The sequence below is a fragment of the Amaranthus tricolor genome, chromosome 4, assembly GCF_026212465.1.
Source record: "Amaranthus tricolor cultivar Red isolate AtriRed21 chromosome 4, ASM2621246v1, whole genome shotgun sequence".
NCBI classification, from domain to species: Eukaryota; Viridiplantae; Streptophyta; class Magnoliopsida; order Caryophyllales; family Amaranthaceae; genus Amaranthus; species Amaranthus tricolor.
In genome coordinates this window covers 30,525,168-30,546,305 of record NC_080050.1, presented here as the reverse complement: position 1 = coordinate 30,546,305, position 21,138 = coordinate 30,525,168, and the positions used below count along the sequence as shown (strand labels likewise).

General features: G+C 33.2%; 1 protein-coding gene across 4 annotated transcripts; it reads right to left on the bottom strand.

The window, feature by feature from the left end:
- Nucleotides 1-387: 387 nt before the first annotated feature.
- LOC130809990 (uncharacterized) lies at nucleotides 388-17,265 on the bottom strand. 4 transcript variants are annotated; one of them, XM_057675878.1, is made up of 16 exons: nucleotides 17,045-17,265; nucleotides 16,476-16,687; nucleotides 12,795-12,931; nucleotides 12,518-12,628; nucleotides 12,326-12,427; nucleotides 12,087-12,195; nucleotides 11,794-11,994; nucleotides 10,612-10,780; nucleotides 10,245-10,326; nucleotides 10,052-10,145; nucleotides 8,175-8,271; nucleotides 5,578-5,671; nucleotides 5,138-5,204; nucleotides 1,807-1,980; nucleotides 1,291-1,413; nucleotides 388-860 (listed from the first exon to the last, which is right to left on the bottom strand). In XM_057675878.1, the coding sequence occupies exons 1-16, from the start codon at nucleotides 17,055-17,057 to the stop codon at nucleotides 696-698; spliced, it is 1,950 nt and encodes a 649-aa protein (XP_057531861.1). In that variant the 5' UTR covers nucleotides 17,058-17,265; the 3' UTR covers nucleotides 388-695. The 4 variants fall into 4 exon arrangements, with proteins under 4 accessions (XP_057531861.1, XP_057531860.1, XP_057531862.1 ...); XM_057675877.1 differs by having other exon boundaries at nucleotides 16,476-16,690; nucleotides 17,045-17,217; XM_057675879.1 differs by lacking the exon at nucleotides 17,045-17,265 and adding an exon at nucleotides 16,833-16,966 and having other exon boundaries at nucleotides 16,476-16,690.
- Nucleotides 17,266-21,138: the final 3,873 nt, after the last annotated feature.

The following is a 21,138-nucleotide window of genomic DNA, read 5'->3' as shown; positions in this document are numbered from 1 at the left end:
ATTATGAATAATGTACTCCTAGTTCGCGAACAACTTTTTGTTGACTTTTAAATTTTTTGATTGATCAATTATTAAAAAAGTTAGATAAATAACTTTTGAACTACAAAAAAAAAAAACTATTATAAGTAATATTTCATTTGATTTTTTGACCATGTTTTTTCTAGTAAAAAGCAAACAATAAAAAATAATTTTTTGCCAATCTTCAACATTACTAACTAAACAATTGACTTTAAAAAATAACAAATCATTTAATATTTTGAAGTGGTGGAGTCAACCAACAAACCTGGATAACATCACGACAAACAAAACCTATATTTTAGGATGTTAAAAATATGTGTTTTGGTATTTTATTAGTTTTTTCAAATTGAACTCCACACTTTCGCATAATCATTAAATTTGTGTCCAACATCAATCTATCATTCAAACCAAAAACAAAGGTTGCACTGGTAACAAACAGCAGTACCATTAAAAAGAGTCGCAACTACAGGGATGAGAAAGTGGGATTTACATCTAATTTGATCATTCTTTACAAATTCGAACAAAATACCAGTACAGTAAATAAGTTATATGTGGAACCCCAAAAGAACAGCCACTAGGGCAAATGTCGAACTAGCAAGACAATTGCCCAAGCGAAATAAAGCGAGATTGAGTATATCTGCATCTTAGGCTCTTAGCAACAAATGATGAGTTACAACTTACAACGACCTGCATTTGTTGTATATCTCTCCACGCATCATGTCTAGAGGAGCATGCTCCAACGAATAATGCTCGGGACCCATATAAAGTCCCGTTCTTTCCATCAAAGAAATGCTCTCATCTCGTCCATACCGGGAAGCGTAAAGCCTTAGGTATTCAATGTCCTGAATATGTATAAACAGGTTAGAAAAATCAAAGCTCAATCCCGAACACACACCCTCTACCCAAAAAAGGGGGCAAAGAAAACAAAATCTTCATCATATTGAACCTTGTGAACGACATTCCAACACTCCAATGCCGTTAAGTGGCTCCCGCTAAATTGGGGTTTTGGAAAGTCAAAAATACCCAACCTTAACTTTGTAAAAATTAACAAAGAGATTGTTTCCGATTGAACCTTATAAACTTAAAATCAAAAATTAATTTCTCCCAAATTACCAGCAAGCTGCAACACAACATTACACTATTCCGACGCCATTATGTGGTTCACACTTAGGGTGAGGTTGGGAGGGTCGGATGTACACAACCTTATCCTTGCTAACGTAAAACCAACAGAGAAATTAAAAGGAGGTATTTTATAATACTTCTCCCTATTACCTGCAAGCCACTTAACAGACGCTCTAATCTCAGTGAAGCCACAGGTTCATGTGAAGATGTAAACACTTCGCCAGGGTAATAGAGTACGCCATCCCCAGGAGGAAGGCCACGTCGGAATCGTATCTGAGCAGTTTAACAAAAGTAACAGGAAAGTTAGCAAGCCAAGGCTGAAAGTAATAAAAGAAATTGTATGCGCTGGACTTCAAAATCAAATAAGCCAGTTTCTTCAACAACCTAAAATATGATTTCTTCATCAGTAGTATATATTTATAGACTATAGGGCTTTACAAGACAATATAAACCATTTTCCCTTACATTCATATGCACAGTGCACAAGCATTTGCCAATTGTATTGTGCAGAGGTGCAGAACTGATTTAAGCCCCCCCCCCCCCCCCCCCCCCCTCCTCTCTCTCTCTCTCTCTCTCTCTCCACACACACACAATACAAAACAAAAAAACAAAAAAACAAAAACAAAGATTACATGAGTAAATTAACGGGTGCATATAAAGTATTACCTCTGCACTGGGAACTGTGGCCTTTTCATAGCAATTAGCTCCCCAATAGAGGAAGCCAGTTCCGCCTTCCTTCCATATACGCCACATTACCGCACGGTGTTGTGTACCTCTCATCCCTAGGTGCCAGTTAGGGTGAGGATCAGATGGGCCCATACAAACGTACGTCCACCACTCCTACAGACAAGCAAGTTTAGTTATTTCAGAAGGTATAATACATTAATATCAAATGAACTCCTTAATCCTAAAAGGTCAGGGAATCGTGTGACCTCCTTTAGTAAAAATTCTAAAGTGAATCTTTATTGAATCAAAATTTGAAAGTAAACGTGAGGAATAAAGGAGAGTCCAATACACCTTAAGATGCTTTTAATATAGTTAAATCACAAGCAGGCATAGGTGCATAGTCCTTTAAAGCTCTTTCCCCACACCCAAAACCCTTCTCCAAAAAGTGAGGCACACGCCCATGAAAATTGTTAGCACGAGAACACATGAATTTGTGGGAATTATGAAAGGAAAAAGAATAACAACAGGCAGCAAGAATCACTCAATTAGTGCAATCCTTGCAAAATCTTAAATTCTATTAAGTATCAAATTCACATTTGTGAGGCAAATAATTTGAAAGTTGATAATGGCCTCTTACAAACATAATATGGATTTGCCCATAACTGCTATATAAAAAAATCCAGTTGCTTGATAACATTAGCAGGCACAAAACTAGCAAAAATAATGAATTCAAAAGAACCTCGTAAGATGAGAGATCAAGTCTAAACTCTCGTATATTCACTTTTGAGAAGAATTAAAATTTTCCAAGCCGCTTCACATCAAAAATGGATTCTAAAAACAGTATCAGAGTGCATTAAAAAAAAAGAAAGGATAAAATAAAGATTCAAAAATTCATATGTACTCCATATGTCCTGAATTTGATACTTACACTCCATTCTTAAAGGTTCAAATTGATTTTTACACTGTCAATTCAATTCCTCTAGCACTGAAGTGTTGCTTCCACTCTCCACCTTTGAAGTATCTTCCATTATCTCTTTACCTTTTAAAAGTTTCTTCCACTCCCTTTCCTCACAAAATTGTGAAGTATTGCAAAATAATTTGATGCAACATTTTTGCAATATTTATCATCATTGAGGTCTTGTATAAATAACTACTTAGGGCTTATTCTCTCAAGTCCCATATCATTTTCTGTGCAATCTAGTTCAAATTTAGTTCTCAAAAGTTGACTTCAGATCAAGTCTGCCTGTCACTTTCACTTTCAAATTTTCAGTAATCCTTTTGATGGTTCCATACGATATCACAATTTGTTTCACAAATTAATCACTACATTCATAGTCCTATATCGTCATTTAGTTTGGTTTAAATAAGTTGGGGAAGACATGCCTTTGTTTCACAAATTAATCACTTATATTCATAGTCCTTTTGATGTATCCATTTGATCTTATGATTCGTCCAGTTTGATGACCTTTTGTGAGTCGTGAGACCAAAGAGCTGATTTATCATCTTCAAAAGAAATACTCCCTCTATTCTTTAAAGAAGTTTTAACAAGGAATGTTCATAGGATTAAAATAAATAAACTCTTTTAGATGGCGGATATATTATTTGATAGAGAGATAAATTTGATGCAGGAAAAGCGGGAACCATAAACATTAAAAGATACTAAAAGAAAGTTAGTGGAAAAAATATAGGACCACAACCATTAAAAATTATTTTTATAAAGTTAGTGGGAAATATAGGGAACCATAAACAATATAAAGTGTTAGAATGTGGAAGATATGTGGTGACCATAAGCATTATTAAATATTAAAATGAGGATGTACAAAGTTAATTTAGACCAAAATTTGTGATATAAATAGAAAGATTCTTTATGGAAACAACAATGGAGCAACCCAAAATGGAAAATGGGTACAACTATAAGGAACAGAGGGTAATATAACTTATAATATTGTCTGAACTTAACGAATTCAATTGTCGAATGTAAATAATCATAACTAGTAAGAAAATATAATTAACAACATCAATAATAGCAAATCTCATTTCCAGTTTGATCTAGTTACTTAATTTAGAGAAACATGAGGTGAAAGAGTAACAACATAAGGAAGGGTGTACAAAATGCAGAAGAGGGATTAGAAGAGTAATACCTAGCATGCGGGGAAAATGTTATAAAGCAGGTACGATAGTATATAAATTTTAAAAAATGTCAGGGAGGATAAATAAAAGGAAGTGGCAAACAAGAAACGCAATCAATGTGCTTTCCCATAACAATACATCTTCTCTTAGTTAGTGGCTTCAAAAACAACTGAAAAAGGAAAAAATGACAAGAATAATCCCAAACACGGCTAGCTTTCTCAAAATTATAACCAACTACGGATTATTTTAAATAGTCGTAACTTTTGAAGGTAATTCTCAAAATGATTCAAATATAATTGTCGATTATGTAAATCAGATAATGGTGTCACAAAATTAAGTCGGCAAAGTATAAATGAAAGAAGAGAAAAACCCAAGTATTATTGATAATATACAAAATTAAAATCAACTGCTCCCTCCATTCCTTAAAGTTGTTTCCAATTTTCATTTTGGGATGTTCCATTTGTTGTTCCTAATAAGAATATTTTTACTTATATCACAAATTTTTGACATAATTAACCTTATTCATCCTCATTTTAATATTTTAATAATACTTATAGTTCCTATATATTTCTCACTAATTTCATTTTAACATTTTTATATTGCTTATGGTCCCACATGTTTTCCACTAACTTTATTAAAACAATTTTTTTAATAGTTGCGGTCCCCATATTTTTTTCACAAACTTTATTTTTATATTTTTAATGCTTATGGTTTCATTTTTCGCCATCAAATTAATTATTGAATACAATAATATATTAACCATCTAAAAAATTCTATTTTTCTTAATTCCCGTGAACATTTCTTATGAGAACAACCTTAAGGAACAGATGGAGTACTTAAAAAAAATTAGACACAGTTCCTATTATTATGAGAAGACCAACCATAGTTGGTTTATTTGTCATGTCTTTCATCAAAATGAATGTACAACTCTGTTCAAGTTCATTATTGCAAAGTCAAGTTTGTATTTTCTAGAAAAAAGAAAAATAGCAAGTTGAACCGAGTCAAAATAAAGAATGTAAACAATATCTAAACAATCAATTTACAGAACTGGAGGAACCATCAATGGTTTAACAAATCATGAAGCTAATAAAACCAAGAATAATTGAGTGTTACCTCACCCTCATCCATTCAGCAAGAATGTACATCACCAATAATAAAGAACAAATTATGGAACTCATCGAACGAGAATAAAAAGTATTACCTCACCAGTATCAAGTTCAGCCACAATGTCCTTCACCAAATCCTCACGATTACCCAATACCCATTCACTGCAAAACAAAACATAACAAAGATGAACTTATGGCTAGAACTATAGAACAAAATTCCAGATTCCAACAATGATGAAAAAAAAAAAGAAAAAAATATTAGTAATTGAAGTTTGTTATCAACTACATACATCCAAACCAAGCATTTATCACTATGGCAGCCAAATGATTTGGATAGTCAATAATTGATACAGTTCATTGAGTTTATGGTAAAAGAGAAATTGGCTATGCAAAAGACTTAGTTGCACCCCATGACACTAGATATTGCACACGTATGTGAGTATAAATGAAGGGGTTGAAAGAGCTAAAAGTAGAACGACATAAAAAGTCACCTATTTAATCGGGGACAGCACAAAAGCCTAAATCATTATATTACCTGGTACAGTAAATTTGCGTATAAGGACGCAGATATTTTGGTACTTTCAGAAATGCCTCAAAAGAAGTTGGCGCAAGAGGTGCATCACTTGGACCTACACAGAAAAGGAAGACTTCAAAGATTTGAAATAATATTAAAAGCCTCAAACTAGCCGAAAGACGGCAACCAAAAAGATAGTGTAATTCAACACATCACTATGAATAGATTAAATCCAAATACAACATCAACGCCTAAATGGCAACATATGGGGTCCACTACAGGCTCCAAAAGAAATCAACATGAGATATAGTAGATAACAAAGATTATATTTTATTTGGCGTATCTAATGTCAATATATCTAATAAAATTAAAGTGGTTGGTCACTAGTCACTACACAAAATCCTAGCTTAGATAGGAACGGAATCTATTTATTGTGTACAAGCACATTACCACACGCCTCCGAACTATAATGCTTGTAGTCAATAATAAGGTACTCGGTTCACCACTTCACCTCATTGGAATAGACTGAATGGGGTTGAATCAATTTTGTTGGCGATTATTAGGGTAAAATTTATACTTGATGAAGGAGGGAGATAGAGGAGAATAACTACTGTTCAGCAGCCACTACCCACGCCCACAACCTAAACTAATTATCTTCTCAGGCAGTTATCACAGGAACTCTTCTCAAACTCGCTGAGTTGCCTCTGTTATATTCTTGTCGGATTTGTTTTCCATAATACTCTGGTTCTTTTCACCCGTATCTACCCAAATTTGTTATCTTTTCCTTTTTTACCTATTAGTTTATCGTATTTCCTCTGATAGAAAATCAATTTTCGTTGACTTCTAATCGTAAATTCATTTTGTTTATTCAAAGGGATGTCTTATGACTTATTCTTTTTTGATTATTATTTTAGTTTTATATATAAAGGGGAAAAGGACATTGACTTCTTACATTAGAATTAAAATTACATGTGGAGGCAAAAAAATCAAAAACAAAATGAAAAAGATAATCAAATACAGTCCATTCCAAAATTGAACCAACCAATTGGAATAGTTACAAATTCCATTCAATGATTGAACAAAACTGATTAAGCATGATATTGAGTTTCCAATTCAAAATACCCTAGTATAGAGGCGCTCAGCACTTCAACAACATAAACATTCCATTACCCCAATGCCATTTAGAGGAACCCACTTAAGGTGGAATTTGCAAGGTTCGGATGTACGCAATTTTGCCCTTGTTAATGATAAAAATAACAAAGAGGTTGATTCCGATATACCCTTGGTAGGAATCCTCATTACAACTTCACATAAATAAAAAGTCCACGTAATTTAATGCATTACTTTAGTTCATTATAATCCGAAACCAAAGAACTAAAGATCTTTAGCCTCATTGAAATAATAGACATATGAATAAAATCCATATTGACATAATGACTCATTGACGCTATTACTTGAACCAGGAAGCATAAAAATAAAACCATGTTAACATGCCAACTCATAGACACTATGTCTGAAAAAAAAATCGACCTAAAACATTTAACTCAAAACCCGAATTATGACACAAATGGACACCCCCAACCCTAGTATAAGCGCATCTTTAGTCTATACACTATTCAAAACTTTGTTGCTAAGTATATAAAGATTATAAAGCAAATGTAAATATACTCATGGATGTCTTTTGTGATTGTCGTTGGTTCATGATTCTAAGATCATTAGTTTCAAAATCATCAAGGGTAGTAAAATACAGAGGTTTCTGACTTGTATATGAAGCATATCAGAAGGGAAGTCAAGATCACTTCTAACTTCAATATGGGTTTTGATTGACAGAAAACAAGCTTTGTACTCTCAAGTGTGTATAGTTTGTGTGATGTTCAAGTTTACTAGCAAGATATGGAACAAGTTGAAGGATCAAGAGTACTTTTCATGAAGATCTTTACACACCTCTATCAATTCCAAAGAGACCTTGGAAAGATCTAAGCATCAACCTTGTCGTCGCTCTACCTCATACTCAAAGAGGTGAAAATTCAATGTAGTTGTAGGCAAGTTTTTTAAGACGTTGCATTATGTTTCATGTCACAGGACTGAAGATACAGTAAAAAGTAAATGTAGCCATATTTTATTTCAAAGAACTGTAAGATTGCCTGGTAAGCCAAGAACGATCGTAGATAGAGATGGGAAAGTTCCTAAGCAATTTTGGAGATCACTATGGCTATTAGTAACCATCACCCTGCGGAAAGTAAGGTCACTTAGAATACTAGGCTCGTTGCTTAAAGGCTTGGTCAGTAAGACAGGAAAAGATAGAGACATGAAACTTAAAACGCGCTGAGTTTGCATATATCCAAACATCTACATATGCTAAAAAATACTCCCCATTTGAGGTTGTGTATAGTGTAAATCTCCAAACAGACTTCTAGGACAACCATAAACCAAAAACTTTATGCACAAGATGCAATGGCATCCCTCTAGGCTCTAATCCACCTTCTTTACCTACTACTAAAAAGCATCAGATACAGAGTTTTACAACATGAAATACCAGAAACTAAGTTAAAAGCAGAAATATTCACTGGGGATAAAATAAAGTTGATATATGAATATACGTAAAAGTTAATTCTCACCACAGTAGTAAGTAGTCAAAACACGTGCATCTGAAGCGTAGGCATAAAGCTCACTAGCCATTTTTCTAATTGAATTAAAATGTTCCACATTCAGCGGCTGCCAGTAAATTACATGCAGATCAGAACTCAAGTCAGAAAAATCACCAACCAAATTCATTTTCCAGTCTTGTTGACGTTGTAAGTCCCCTTGAACATTGGAGCTTAATAAAACTTCCTCTTCACTAACTAAAGTATATGGATTGATAACAAACAAAAATATAAAAACTTTTTTTAACAGACAGTAAATGCAGTAAGAATTATGAGAGAGCAACAATAAAACCTGCTGCTAACACAACCTAGGCAAAAGAAATAAACAACAAAAGAGTATAAATAGCAATATACAAGACAACTATCTTACTCGGGGAGAATCATGAAAACAATGGCATCCATACATTATTATATTGTTTATCTCTGACAGAGACCGACTAATACAAGCAGGGAAGCAGCTTAAAATCAGAAACAAGTGACGTATAAATCTTTAAACAAGATATCTAGTACAGCAATAAGTAGCAACAAAGCAAAAGAAGCAGCTAATCGTCAATATATATATATATATATATATATTAATCAAGAATATTTTTGGGAACATATGTCACCCACATAAGAATAGTAGATATAAAACACCTAATATCAATATTATACAACTTCTTGACATACTCCATTACATTAGAATAGGTTTGACTATATCAACTGGATTATAAGTATATTTTGATCCCTAATTATAAACAGTCCTACTAATAATACAGTATGTTATACTATGAAATTTTAACATGATAAGAATGTAGAAGTGTCCCATACTCATAATCAATTAGAGTTCACGTATACACATGTAATAAAAATGAGGTGGTTAAGTTACATATGAGCCACTGTATAATGGAGTTTAACCTTATCAAACCACAAAATCCCATTACGTAATCTGTGATTAAAAATCATAGAGTAAAGTCCATTATATATTGAGTAACTGTTATTCTAATAATTGGCCATTATTATCTCTTTTTTAAGAGTATTAAGTTCTAAATGGTCTACTATAAGCTTTAATTTAAATATATGTTAATAGAAAACTTGGATTACTATAATAAAATGGATTTTTTTCAAGCTAAAAGTTCACATAGCAATGTCCGTGAAATGAGTCGTAATACCGCAAGGTGCCATATCTATGACATAGCGACCGTTACCGCAATCGCGACAATAGCCGCAATTTTTTTCTATGCGTATATCTCTCTTAGTATAAAACAATACAAGCAGTTCTAATCCTAATTGCTTCATTAATATAGTATTAATAAGTTTAATGTTATGAAGCAAATATAAGAAACAATTGTATAAGGTACACATTGGGAAAGAAGAGAATTAGACAATGGTGAAAATCTGATCTTATTATTATTCAAATTTTTTCCATAAATGACCATCAGAGTTATGCTTTTAGCTAAGTTTCAAAACGAATTAAAGTTGCTTTCATTTATCTAAATTGATTTGGCAAATGATGTGGAAGTGGATTCGTCATAATTTCCCTTAAATTAGTTCCATGACATTTGTGTATTGTACGGGTTTCGAAAACTAGTATTTGCCATTCCATAACCAAACAAGAGAGTTTAATACTTCAACTAGGTGTCCACCAGGCTACCCTGTTAATCAAATCCTGGTATAAAACTTCTTTGAGAAACTCTGATTATTGCACCTAACATCTACTTAATCATATTTACCAGGTGGAGAGCTAAATTAATCAGTTACTTGATGTATACAAATCAAAAATCACCATGCTTTTTCTATCAGCCAATGGTGTCATAGTGATAGGGGTAAGAAGCTCATACATTTTCATTTACAAAAATTGACAGAATTACCTCATCCCACAAATAAAAATATGCTTTCTTCCAATGCTCCTTAGTCTTTAATATATTAATCTCTTTCTGCAAATGATTTGGCCCAGCATCAACACTGGCACACAACAGAAAAAAAAAATTAACTCTGTTTGGAAAAATATGAAGGATCAATTTCATTTAGAAAAAAAAAATAATAAAAAATAAAGTCATATACCAAGGTATTACAGGGCTATAAGGAACAGCGTATGCCGCCAGCCTTGGGTCTGAGTAGTATTCATCGGATTTCGGATGATCAGCTGCAAAGAGTGATTGAGGACACACTCAGGATCATACAATAATATAAACATGAACAGTACTAACAACTTAGTGTACACGATAACGAAATATAACAGCAACTGAATTTTGACTTCTAAGAAAAACCTAAGAACAGCCATTGTAGTAAGACAAAATATGCTTAACGAAGAGACAAGAATATACAGCAAGAATACAAGAATATGCTTAACTGAAGATAATAAAGCTAAAACACAAAGAATTCTCATTCCTCTGGAGTTTGAAGAATAGGAGCTGAAAATATCTTGTACCTGGCCAAGGACATGTGTATGTCAAAACACGCATGCTATCACCCCATCTACAGAAGTATGGACTAATTTTATATTGAAGTAGCCATTTAAAATGCTGATCCAATGCCTCAAACCACTCATTACTTCCATGTTCCACGCCAAAACGATCCTCAATTACTGTATCTGATATCTAAGAGTAAAGTTAAAGAAACATACAATCCTATGGCATTGAATCATTCATAAGTTATCGCATGTTCACATCTGAGGTATACATCATAAATATGTATAATAAAACAGCTCAAGAGACAGCATTCAACAACTAATTCAGTGTTACTACTTCAACTTAAAATGAACAAAAAGGGTCTGACATTTTTCAATCAATCTACCTCGCAAACCAGAAAGACACATACACCACACCCACAGAACATAAACATACTAGTGATTAGCGACGTGTGATTAGGTTTGGCCAAAATAGACAATTATATACTTCCAGAGGGAAAAGCGTAAGATGAAATTCAAATAAGTGCCATAAGGTTAGGCCTAAATAGAAAAAGGTAGATCCACAATTGGATAAGCACACTAAGCAGACCCATATAGCATGTTTGCATGAAATAAACTAGTTTTGTATGAAAAAAATTGGTTGTAAGTTGTGGGCCGGGTGAGAGGAGATCATCCTTCTAAGCGTGGCTGGCAGTGACAATTTTTTAGATGATCCCGATGTGTTGCGTCTGCGACATCGTGTCCGTTACTGCAATCGCGGAGACATCCACGATTTTTTTTCTATGCTATACATGAAGATACAAAAACAACAACAATGTCACACCTTAATTGGTTGATCCCAACACATGGAGTTGGCTACATGAACAAAACCTAACATTAAAGATCATCAATAATGAAGACTATACTTTATTTGGACCTATCTAGTGTAAAATAGAACTCAGAAAATCAACTCTATCAAATATTGTTGTTCCATTAACATGCCATTCCACTAATAGTCCAAAGTATAATACAAAAAAGATGCCTTCGGTACGATGTCCCCAAATTATTCCTTCCTTGGGTTTAATAATAGACCTACGTCTCATAATAGCTCATCAAATTGTCAGCCTACCTCAATTGTCAGTACAATAGAAACCTTTAGGCAGAGAAAAAAGCATGAACATACAGTATATTCATATGAGCTCTAAGCATTAAAGAGAAGGATACACCTATTACAGCTGGAAGTGAAGGTGTAATAGGAAGCACAAAATCCCACACAGTCAAGCTGATTTTTACACAAACTGAACGATTTGAAATAGCATCCTCATCCATCAAATCAACACCCCCATTTGTTGAAAAGAATTCAGAAAATGATGGGGATAGAAGAACACGCCTTAGATTTGATGTAGCAGATCTTACTCTGTCAGCCTAAAAAAAGACGTGCACATAAATATTCCTGGAAAGATAAGTTATCTCCATTCGTAAATTAAACAGAAATAACAACACATAGGATATCACACCACTTCATCCTTTGAGTTCTGTTCAATTGGTTCCATGATTTCGAGACAATCCTTTAATTCTCTAAAGAGTTGATTCTTTTCAGCCTTGTCAATACATAGTGCTCTGAATCTGTGGTAAAATTAGCATAAATCATCATAAGCAGATGGAAGTAGACAACAGATAAGCAGCATAACCATTACAGGAATAGATATATGCCATTCTGTAATAACTCAATGAGCTAAAGAGACTAGATTATCACGGTGCATCAGTCTTCACGGCAGTGATGTATAACTGCCCCTCATATACGCCAGGGGGTTGATCTATGGGTATATCGATGGAAACCCATAATGCTGTCGTTTCTCTGCAATGAAGATAAGCATTTGCCTCAGAAAACATAAAACGTAATAATTAACACCCAAATTTAGGTTAACTAAAGTCTGAAGATATATACCCAGGAAATAGTTGTATTTGAGAGCTTGGCAGGTCAAGCGGTACAAGAGCATCTGGAACCCCTAATATGGGTACCACTCGCCGAACCTTTATAGATTGACTAACAACCAACCTAAACACAGAAAAAGATACATCATTTGGATTTGTGGCTTCAATGTCAGAAATTGTGATTTAAAACAGCTATTTGCATATACTTCTTCATTTGAAAAACATTTTAAAAAATGACCAATAGCAAAACCCCTCCTCCAGAAAAGTTTTCTGTAAGCACAGAAACTAACCGGTCCCCAGAAGCAGATACAAGGTCATTACACTGCACTTGCACAGTTCCAGCAGTGCCGGAACCACCCCATGTGACTTTTGGACGTAAAGCAACTTGGACACTTTCTCTCTCATTTCTAGCAGCCAATAAATTTACCTATGCGACAGAGAAAATTTAGTCAGGGACACATGGTAAAGAGCAACCTCATGCTCTATCCCCTTCAAAATGATGTGATAGCCTTCCAGGAAACAGATTGAATAATCACTTAGCCAGGTAGCCACGTGATGCCGCCATAATCCTTAAAGAAAGTATGAAATTTAGAGGAAGTGGGATATAAAAGAAAAAGAAGACAATGAAAAGTCAACGGCCATAGTCAAATAGAGCAACATGCCAACATCGATGACAAAGTGGTTGCAATAATCCATCTCTAGGTCGACAAAAATCTTTGACAGCTTTTAAAACCTTTGTTATATTTTAAAATGGTTATATTTTAAAAAGGGAGCATCAATTCTAGCTAAACACATCCAAATATAAGTTCATCTACTTTAGCTCAATCTGGAATTAATTCAATGAATATGTCATATTTCTTGTAGTTTCTTGAGTTCATTGACAAATTTAAAACGTGTAAATGCTGATCAAATGACCAAGTGTCAATTTTGGATGACTTTTGATCCATTAAACCCAAGTTACAATCAATTGGTCAGTTATGGCACTATATTGATCATTTAGTCAATTTTAAGAATCCTTTTGGTAGGCTTCAGGCTTCAAATTATTAACGTACAAGCGCTGTAGGCAAGATGGTCAAACAAGAAGATTTGTAGCTAAATGGAAAGCTTCTGGCGGCTATACACAACAGGCACTAAAAAGGAAGCCAAATTGTTTTGAAATTTATTGTCCCATGTTTTGTTTCTGATTTTCTAGAAGTCTAAGATGTCTCACCTAGTACTTAAATGTATTTTTCTTGTTTTCCCTTGATGCACTCCCTCTATCCCTTTTAATTTGCATCAATTTCTATTTTGGGTTGTCTCACTCATTTAACATCATTTTCTTATTTAGAATTAGATCCCACCACCTTCTTTTAATCTCATCCACACATTTAAACTCTCTTTTAATGTCAACCACACAATTCAATCACTTTCTTCATTTATTACATTTATTACACTAAAGGAAAACAATATTATAACTCCCAACACTCTACTTAAAATTCAACCATTGTCTCATTGATGCAAATCTATTGAGACTGAGGGAGTAAAAACTAGAGCATTATATGAACCAATACCTAATTTACTGTATGTAATGATGTTTTGAATGAAAATAAGCTGTTTACTTAATAGCATGGCCACAGTTTCTTGCAGTTTATCCATTCTCTTCTATCAATTCTTCTATTCTTAAACTAGTTCATAGTCAACTAAGGCCATGGGGCAATTAAGAGTCTAAAATACTCTCAATTCTAACCTAATGTAATTATTTTGGTGGCATCTTGAGAAAGGGAATAATAGCTTAAAGTGCTAACATTTTGCAGTTGTTTTCTGATTATCATCTTATTTTTATTTGATTATTTTAATTCAAGAGTAACGCTAGTTCAAATGATCCTATATATCAGTTTTAGGTGCTTTAGTTCTGCTCACTGAATCCCCCAGATTACTCAAATATGTAACTTCCCGACCTTGCTGTGTTTAACTGTTTAGTATCCCAGTGAGCTTGTGAACTCTTGAACAGTTGAGCCATGCACATTAGATCCCATTCTCCATTGATTTCTATCAAGTGCCAACTGCTCCCCAAACCCATTTCTTCATATGATTTTTAACTCCATTCATCTAGTTCATTTTAGCCTCCCCCAACCTCTTTCAAAATTCTTATGCTTCCAGCTTTCTACTTCTGTATTGGTCTACTGGAGTATCTTTTGGTCAATGTACACAAGCCCAATACAGTACAATTGATTTTCTTAAGCTCCTCCACAATATTAGCAAATCCAACCTTCCAACAAGTATCTTCATTCAGGATTCTACCCCTTAGGAAACTTCACTAGCATTTATCTCAGCACATAAATTTCAACCATATTCATCTTTTGTAACAACGGAATTTAGGTAAATGTTTGTTTTGATCATCAAGTAATAGCATATCATCAATCAACCTTCACAAGAATAATTACTAAACAAAAATATTATATTTCTCAAAACCTGGTCTATCCATAGAAATATAAGAAATTAGAGAAAATAGGAGCTCGTAAGCTATGATTTTCTGGTTGCTAAACATATCAAATCATTGATGTTTTACACTTTTACTTGACCTTATTTTTAAAAATATGAGGCTCTAAGCATAATTCATGAAAATTCAAGTTACAGTGTTTAAACATGTAAAGCATCAAAAAGCATAACTACTTGAACGACAAAAATATCAGCTACTGCAACAATTAAGCTTTCTATAATAGACTTCAGTGCTATGATACGGCTTTTTGGCACAATAAAAGTCCTTCGTGCAACAGAATTCAAATTGATCTGAATCACATATTTGATTTGAACAACTAAGTTCCCACTTCCACTATTATCCAACCAAACAAGTTAATCAGAAAAATACAAGATCAAATATTTGGGGAGAAGAAATTCCACAATTGTGCATTACCTAGAGACAGCTATTGATTTTTAAGAGATGCATCTTTGAGATATTTTTTTTCAAAGCTATCTAACAGCCAAACAAAATTTGATAGTACACGCAAGAACGGTAAATTATCATCACCTACTGGACACACTTAGGAGTTGCTTGAAACTTTAGGAGCCTTAGCCATCAACCATAATAGAATGAGGGGTATTTACAGAGTTACATGTATAGAAAATGCTGTATGAAAACTTGCTAAGAGGCAAACAATTGGAATCAACATGTGCTAGTCGCCATGATAGAGCTAGGCAAGGCAATTCCTTGAAGTGAGCGCCTTAGAAGGCTTATTGGTTTTAGCCTCATAGGAGTCCTTTTTGATGTGGACAACCAACAAAGTATGTTTTATCATCTCTTCTTTATTTCTCTTCTCTTTTTCTCCTTTATTCATCTTCTCTATTTCTCTTTTGTTTAGGGTTTATAATATTTTTCAGGGTTTCATGGCGCCTCATACTGAAACACTAGCACCTTCAAATGCCGCCTAGAGCCTAGGTTCCAGAGACCCTAAGCACCTAAAGGACCCTCGTGCCTTTTGAAATTTCTTGGCCTGAACAGTATGCTCCCATAATTATTCATATTCTCTGAACTACTTGGAAGTAGAATACGGGTGATAATATTTTTGGTCAACTAGCATGTACACCCTACTGTAAGATTCACTTTACTTCAGCTTTGGATAAAAATAGCTTAGCAAGATGTATATGCTCTCTCATTTGTTGCTACTGATGTACTTTTGTAGATCACTGCTTAAAAAGTGATAAGGCGTCGTACATCTAAATCCGCCTAGGCTCCTACCCATTCCGCCTCACTCAGGCAGGAGAATCTTTCGAGTAACTGGGCATGTTGACTATATTTTGTACAGCCAAGTGATATCAATCATTTAACATATCCAAGTCACCGCAAAAAAAAGCAAAACCTAAATTTCACCAAATTAATGACTTAAGTTGAACAGGATTCATTTGTACTCCAACCAATGACCACAATACCGAAAACATAATTCAAGAAAGAGAACACCACAATACAAACCAAAAATGAGATAAAGCAAACATACTTGCTCCAAAATCCTTGGCATCTCCTGAGAGCCAACATTAACAGTATTAGGCATGCACCAAACATGCAATAAATCAGAAGATGCAACTTCGGAGGGATCGATGGCTCCTTTCATCAAACTCGAAACATACACACCAGCATCACTCCATCCATATGATGTACCTCCACCTGCTTCACCTTCAACGGGAGGCACTATCACCTCCTGAGAATTCCCTGCTAAACCAATCAAGTTTATACAAATCACAAACAACATTACCAAAGGAACTGATAGATTAGAAACAGTATGATTACAGTTTGCATAATCAAAAATCATAAAAATCAATTAGGAACACCAAAAATAATCAATCGAAATAGGCACCAAAAATCATTATTGAAGAAATAAGATCAGACAGGTAAGAACTGGCGCCAAACAACTATGAACATCTATAAAAATACTGGATTTCATAGAATGTATGAAGAAATTCAGCAATCCAAACGTGCATAATGAGAATTCTTCTCCCAAAAAAAAAAAAAAAAACAACAATATATATATATATATATATATATATATATATATATATATATACAAACCTTGATTGTCCATGAGAAGGAATAATCGAAGAATCAAAATACGCAGAAATTAATGAACAAATTATATGAATCGCGAAAAAATATCTAGGTATTCCTGCTATCAAAACTTGGCTTAAACCCAGATGCTCTTGAAATGTTATTTTTGGCACAAAATGGTCCCCTTAAGTGCATTTCTTGATTTGAGCATCACAGTATGAAACGGTTTCTTACCACCTCCTCACCTCCCAAAAAATTTTGTAAAATAAAAAAAAAAAAATTATCTACAATAATTCAATATATTCATGATTTTTATATAATAATTCACTTATTGATTAATCATGAATAATTTTAACTATAAAGAGTATTTAAACTCGATAACCGGATGATAGCAAGTTTTATTTAAAAAAATAAATTAAAAATAAAATATCGAAAAAAGTTTTAAAAAATTTATGATTTTTTTACTATCAGAAAATTTTTATGTATTGTCTTAATTTTTCTCTAATTTTAAATTAATTTTCAGTTTACTTTTTTTTTGAATTACTTACTATAGCAAGTCATCGGGTAATCCAAGTTTACTCTAGGCAAATACCCCTAAAGTTGGGATTATGATGATTAATCAATAGGTGAGATTATTATAGGAAAATCATTAAAATGTTGGATTATTCTAGGTAATTTTTCCTAAAAAACGAAATTTGATATTTATTTGATTTTGTATAATTACACGATTTAACTATGAATATATTTTTGTATTAATGTAAAAGTTAATATGAACTCAAAATTTGATTTGAACTTGATTTTCTAAATGATTTTGATATATTTTTTATTTAATTTTTTTATCATGATTGTTACGTTTTGGTTTCGTTAAATTTGCACCTCTTGATAGAGGTATAAATATTGTAGCCTATAAGAGAGTATATATTCTCCATTCTTTTATTTTGGTGTATTGGATATACACAGTTACGCTGTGTCGAACAAACTCATTGTCTTTTATTTCAATGAGCTTGTTAAACTTTACTTAAATTTCATTTGAATTTTTAGATTCTAAAAAGTTGATACTTAGCGTATTGTTATTTAACAAAATAATTAAAAAGTCATAACAATTTAAAATTTTGTGGAAGTCTAACTTGGTTATTTGCAATTTCAAATTTTGGTATCAAACTAACAGCTTAAATAAATTTATATGAATTTATCAAAGAAAATAAATTATAAATAATTAATAGTTTCTATCAAAATTTACCAACTACATTAATTATGAATGGTTGATAAACCCTAATTTGATTCCTTTTATGCGTGATATTTATTATGTTTCTATGCAGTTTTTGTTACATTTCATTCTATTTTCTTGGGTTTATATCTCCTTTCGAGGGAAGCATGTGTTTGTTCTTGTTTTTGTAGGTTTTACGCCTTTTCTGAGCAAAGACATATTAGGGACGATGCTCCGTAACCCACCCCCCCCCCCCCCCCCCGAGGTTTTGAGGATGAATGGATCAAAGTCGAGGAAGAAATAAGGGCAAGAGATAGGTGTCTACAAAACGCTCATAAGATAGGTGTCTTTTGATGTATACGGCGAGGGCATGTGAACAAGGTAAGTGGTATATTTCCAATTTGTGACATGTGCATTTCCTTTGATTCAAGTCAACTGTTTAAATCTTGCCCCCCTTTGACGATCCTCTGTTTCCCTGCCCAGTCTTAACCTCGAATATTCCTCTTGTGTAATTGAAAGCAACGATTTCATGGAAATTTGTCTTCTCGGTGTTTCTAGTGATAATCCTCATGGCATGAGAGGTGTACATCATCCACGCACTAGAACGTTCGCGTCTTTGCACAAAGTAGTCGTTGACGTGATAGAAGGTGAATTCAACTAATGTAGTCAATGGCAAGAACCTTACACCCTTCATCACAAAGTTGAAGACCTCAGCTAAGTTGGTGTTAGTCACACATACCTATGACCCCCCATCATGACACAATGACCACTTAGACATATCACCTACTTGATCAATCCAAAAAGGAGCCTCTTGCCCTCAAGCCCTCAATAACCTTAGCGTGTTGTCTTTGCTCAGCAGTTCTACCAAACAACTTCTTAAGTTGAACATTACCCATAGCACGGTTACAGTTACTAAGCAAATGACGTAAGCATAACCTATGATTAACTAGGGCATCCTCATCCACATCTACATCATCCTCAGAAGGATCATCAACAAGCTTAGTACCATCATCCCAAGGTACCAACTCAGTACTTTCTACTAAATTAACAGTCGCATCATTTGGGACTTACGTTTGAGGGGATTTGGAAAGAGTAGAAGATGGGGAAGGAACAAAGGGATTTTGAGTTTCTTGAGTTAAAATAGGCATAGGTGTAGGAGAAGGATTGGAAGTAACATTCACAACTTGATTACCTAGGGGTACCACTTCTACGTATAACTGCAAAGAGGAAATAGATGTAGCCTTTGAATGCTCCCACATAACATCTATAGAATCATTATCCTCAACAAGAAAAGCTAACAATTCACGACTCATGTCGTATTTAAAACTTAAATTAACAGTACTTTGTGTGGTGTCAATTCCAATCTAAGAACATACAAGAAGCTTAAACTCATTCAAATCCATGTTCAAATTGCATGCAAACAATTTTTGTTTACCCCCAACATACGTAACCTTGTTACCACTTGTACAAATGGAACCATTCAAAAAACATGCAATAGTCACACAAAATGATGTCATTTCTACATGAATACATACAAAATCAACTTCATCACCAAGTACATTCACGAATATACATAATTAATTAACTATATTTACATAACTATTTAAGTACATTTACATAAACTAATTAACTAATTCAAATAAAATAAACATACTCAATATACAAAACAAATTAACTACATATAATCAATATACAAAACTAAATCAACAAACATAATTAACTACCTACATTTACATAAACTAAATCAATATAATCACCAAGTAACTAAGTACATAAATATTAATTCAAATGAGTAGTGATTACATGGTACCAAACTCACATTACTCACACACAAAAAAAGAAAAACCTAATGTACTTGAACCAAATTCAAAAGAATGCACAAATAAGTAAAAAATCAATAATACATTATCTTAATAAGCTTATATTGAACTAAATGAGTAGTATTTGCACAAGTAATGAGTTGCATTTTAAAGAAAGAGTGAAAATTAGATAAGGAAGACAAAAACCCTAATTTTCGTATAAAAAAACAAAAAAAACAAACAAATTTATGCCTTAGACAACTCCAAGTATATGCTAGCTCACATTACTAGTGTTGGATTGGAACAGGGAGGGATTAATTGAAGGCTTTCAAGATGTTTTAATGGAGGAAAATGAGAGAGCAAAGGTCGACTGAGGTTTTAGAGTTTAATAGAATTGTGGGAAAACGAGGAAGGAAGGAAGATCTGGAAATTTAACTCGCATATGTTCGCTGTTAATAACAGCGAACAGACTCTTTGACTTTTTTTTACCTTCAGTCTTTGTTCGTTGTTATTAACAGCGAACAGTTCCAAACCACAATTTTGGGAAAAAACTGCTTATCTTGGGAATTATTTTCAAAACTTTACTATAATTTGACTTTTTTTTCTTATTTTTTTTGCTTATTCATTTTAAATTTTCCGCTAAACACAGGTTTTGGATAATCATCTATATGTTAACCAAACGACTTCTAAATATATATTTCTCCTCTTCTTATTCAAAAATTTTAAAAATTTGTTGTATTCTCCTAAAATCAAAACATAAATTACAAAAGATAAACATGTAATCATTGTACCAATCCTACGATTCTTAAATGCACAAACAATCCAAATTGTTCATAAAATCAGAAAAAGTATAAAAGCGCTCAAGATCGATTAGAGTTTGGGTATGATCGGTTTGGATCGAACAAAATTAATATAGGATTGCTCAGGATCGATTGATTTTACAAATAACTAGCTAGCTTTTTTGCTCTTTTATTTTTTTTCTTTTTTCATAGAAAAAATAATGTAAAACATATAGACATATAGGTATAAAAAAGTTATTTGTATCACTTTTATATATATTTTTAAGAAAATTGTAAAAAAAAAAAAAAAAAAAAAAAAAAAAAAAAAAAACT

Excerpts from the sequence above, each read along its gene's own strand:
- LOC130809990 (XM_057675877.1), bottom strand. Across the intron at positions 12,629-12,794 it reads GTATCTGCTTCTGGGGACCG|GTTGGTTGTTAGTCAATCTA; the intron begins GTTAGTTTCTGT and ends TTCTGTGTTTAG. Across the intron at positions 5,205-5,577 it reads ACGCAAATTTACTGTACCAG|TGAATGGGTATTGGGTAATC; the intron begins GTAATATAATGA and ends TTTGTTTTGCAG.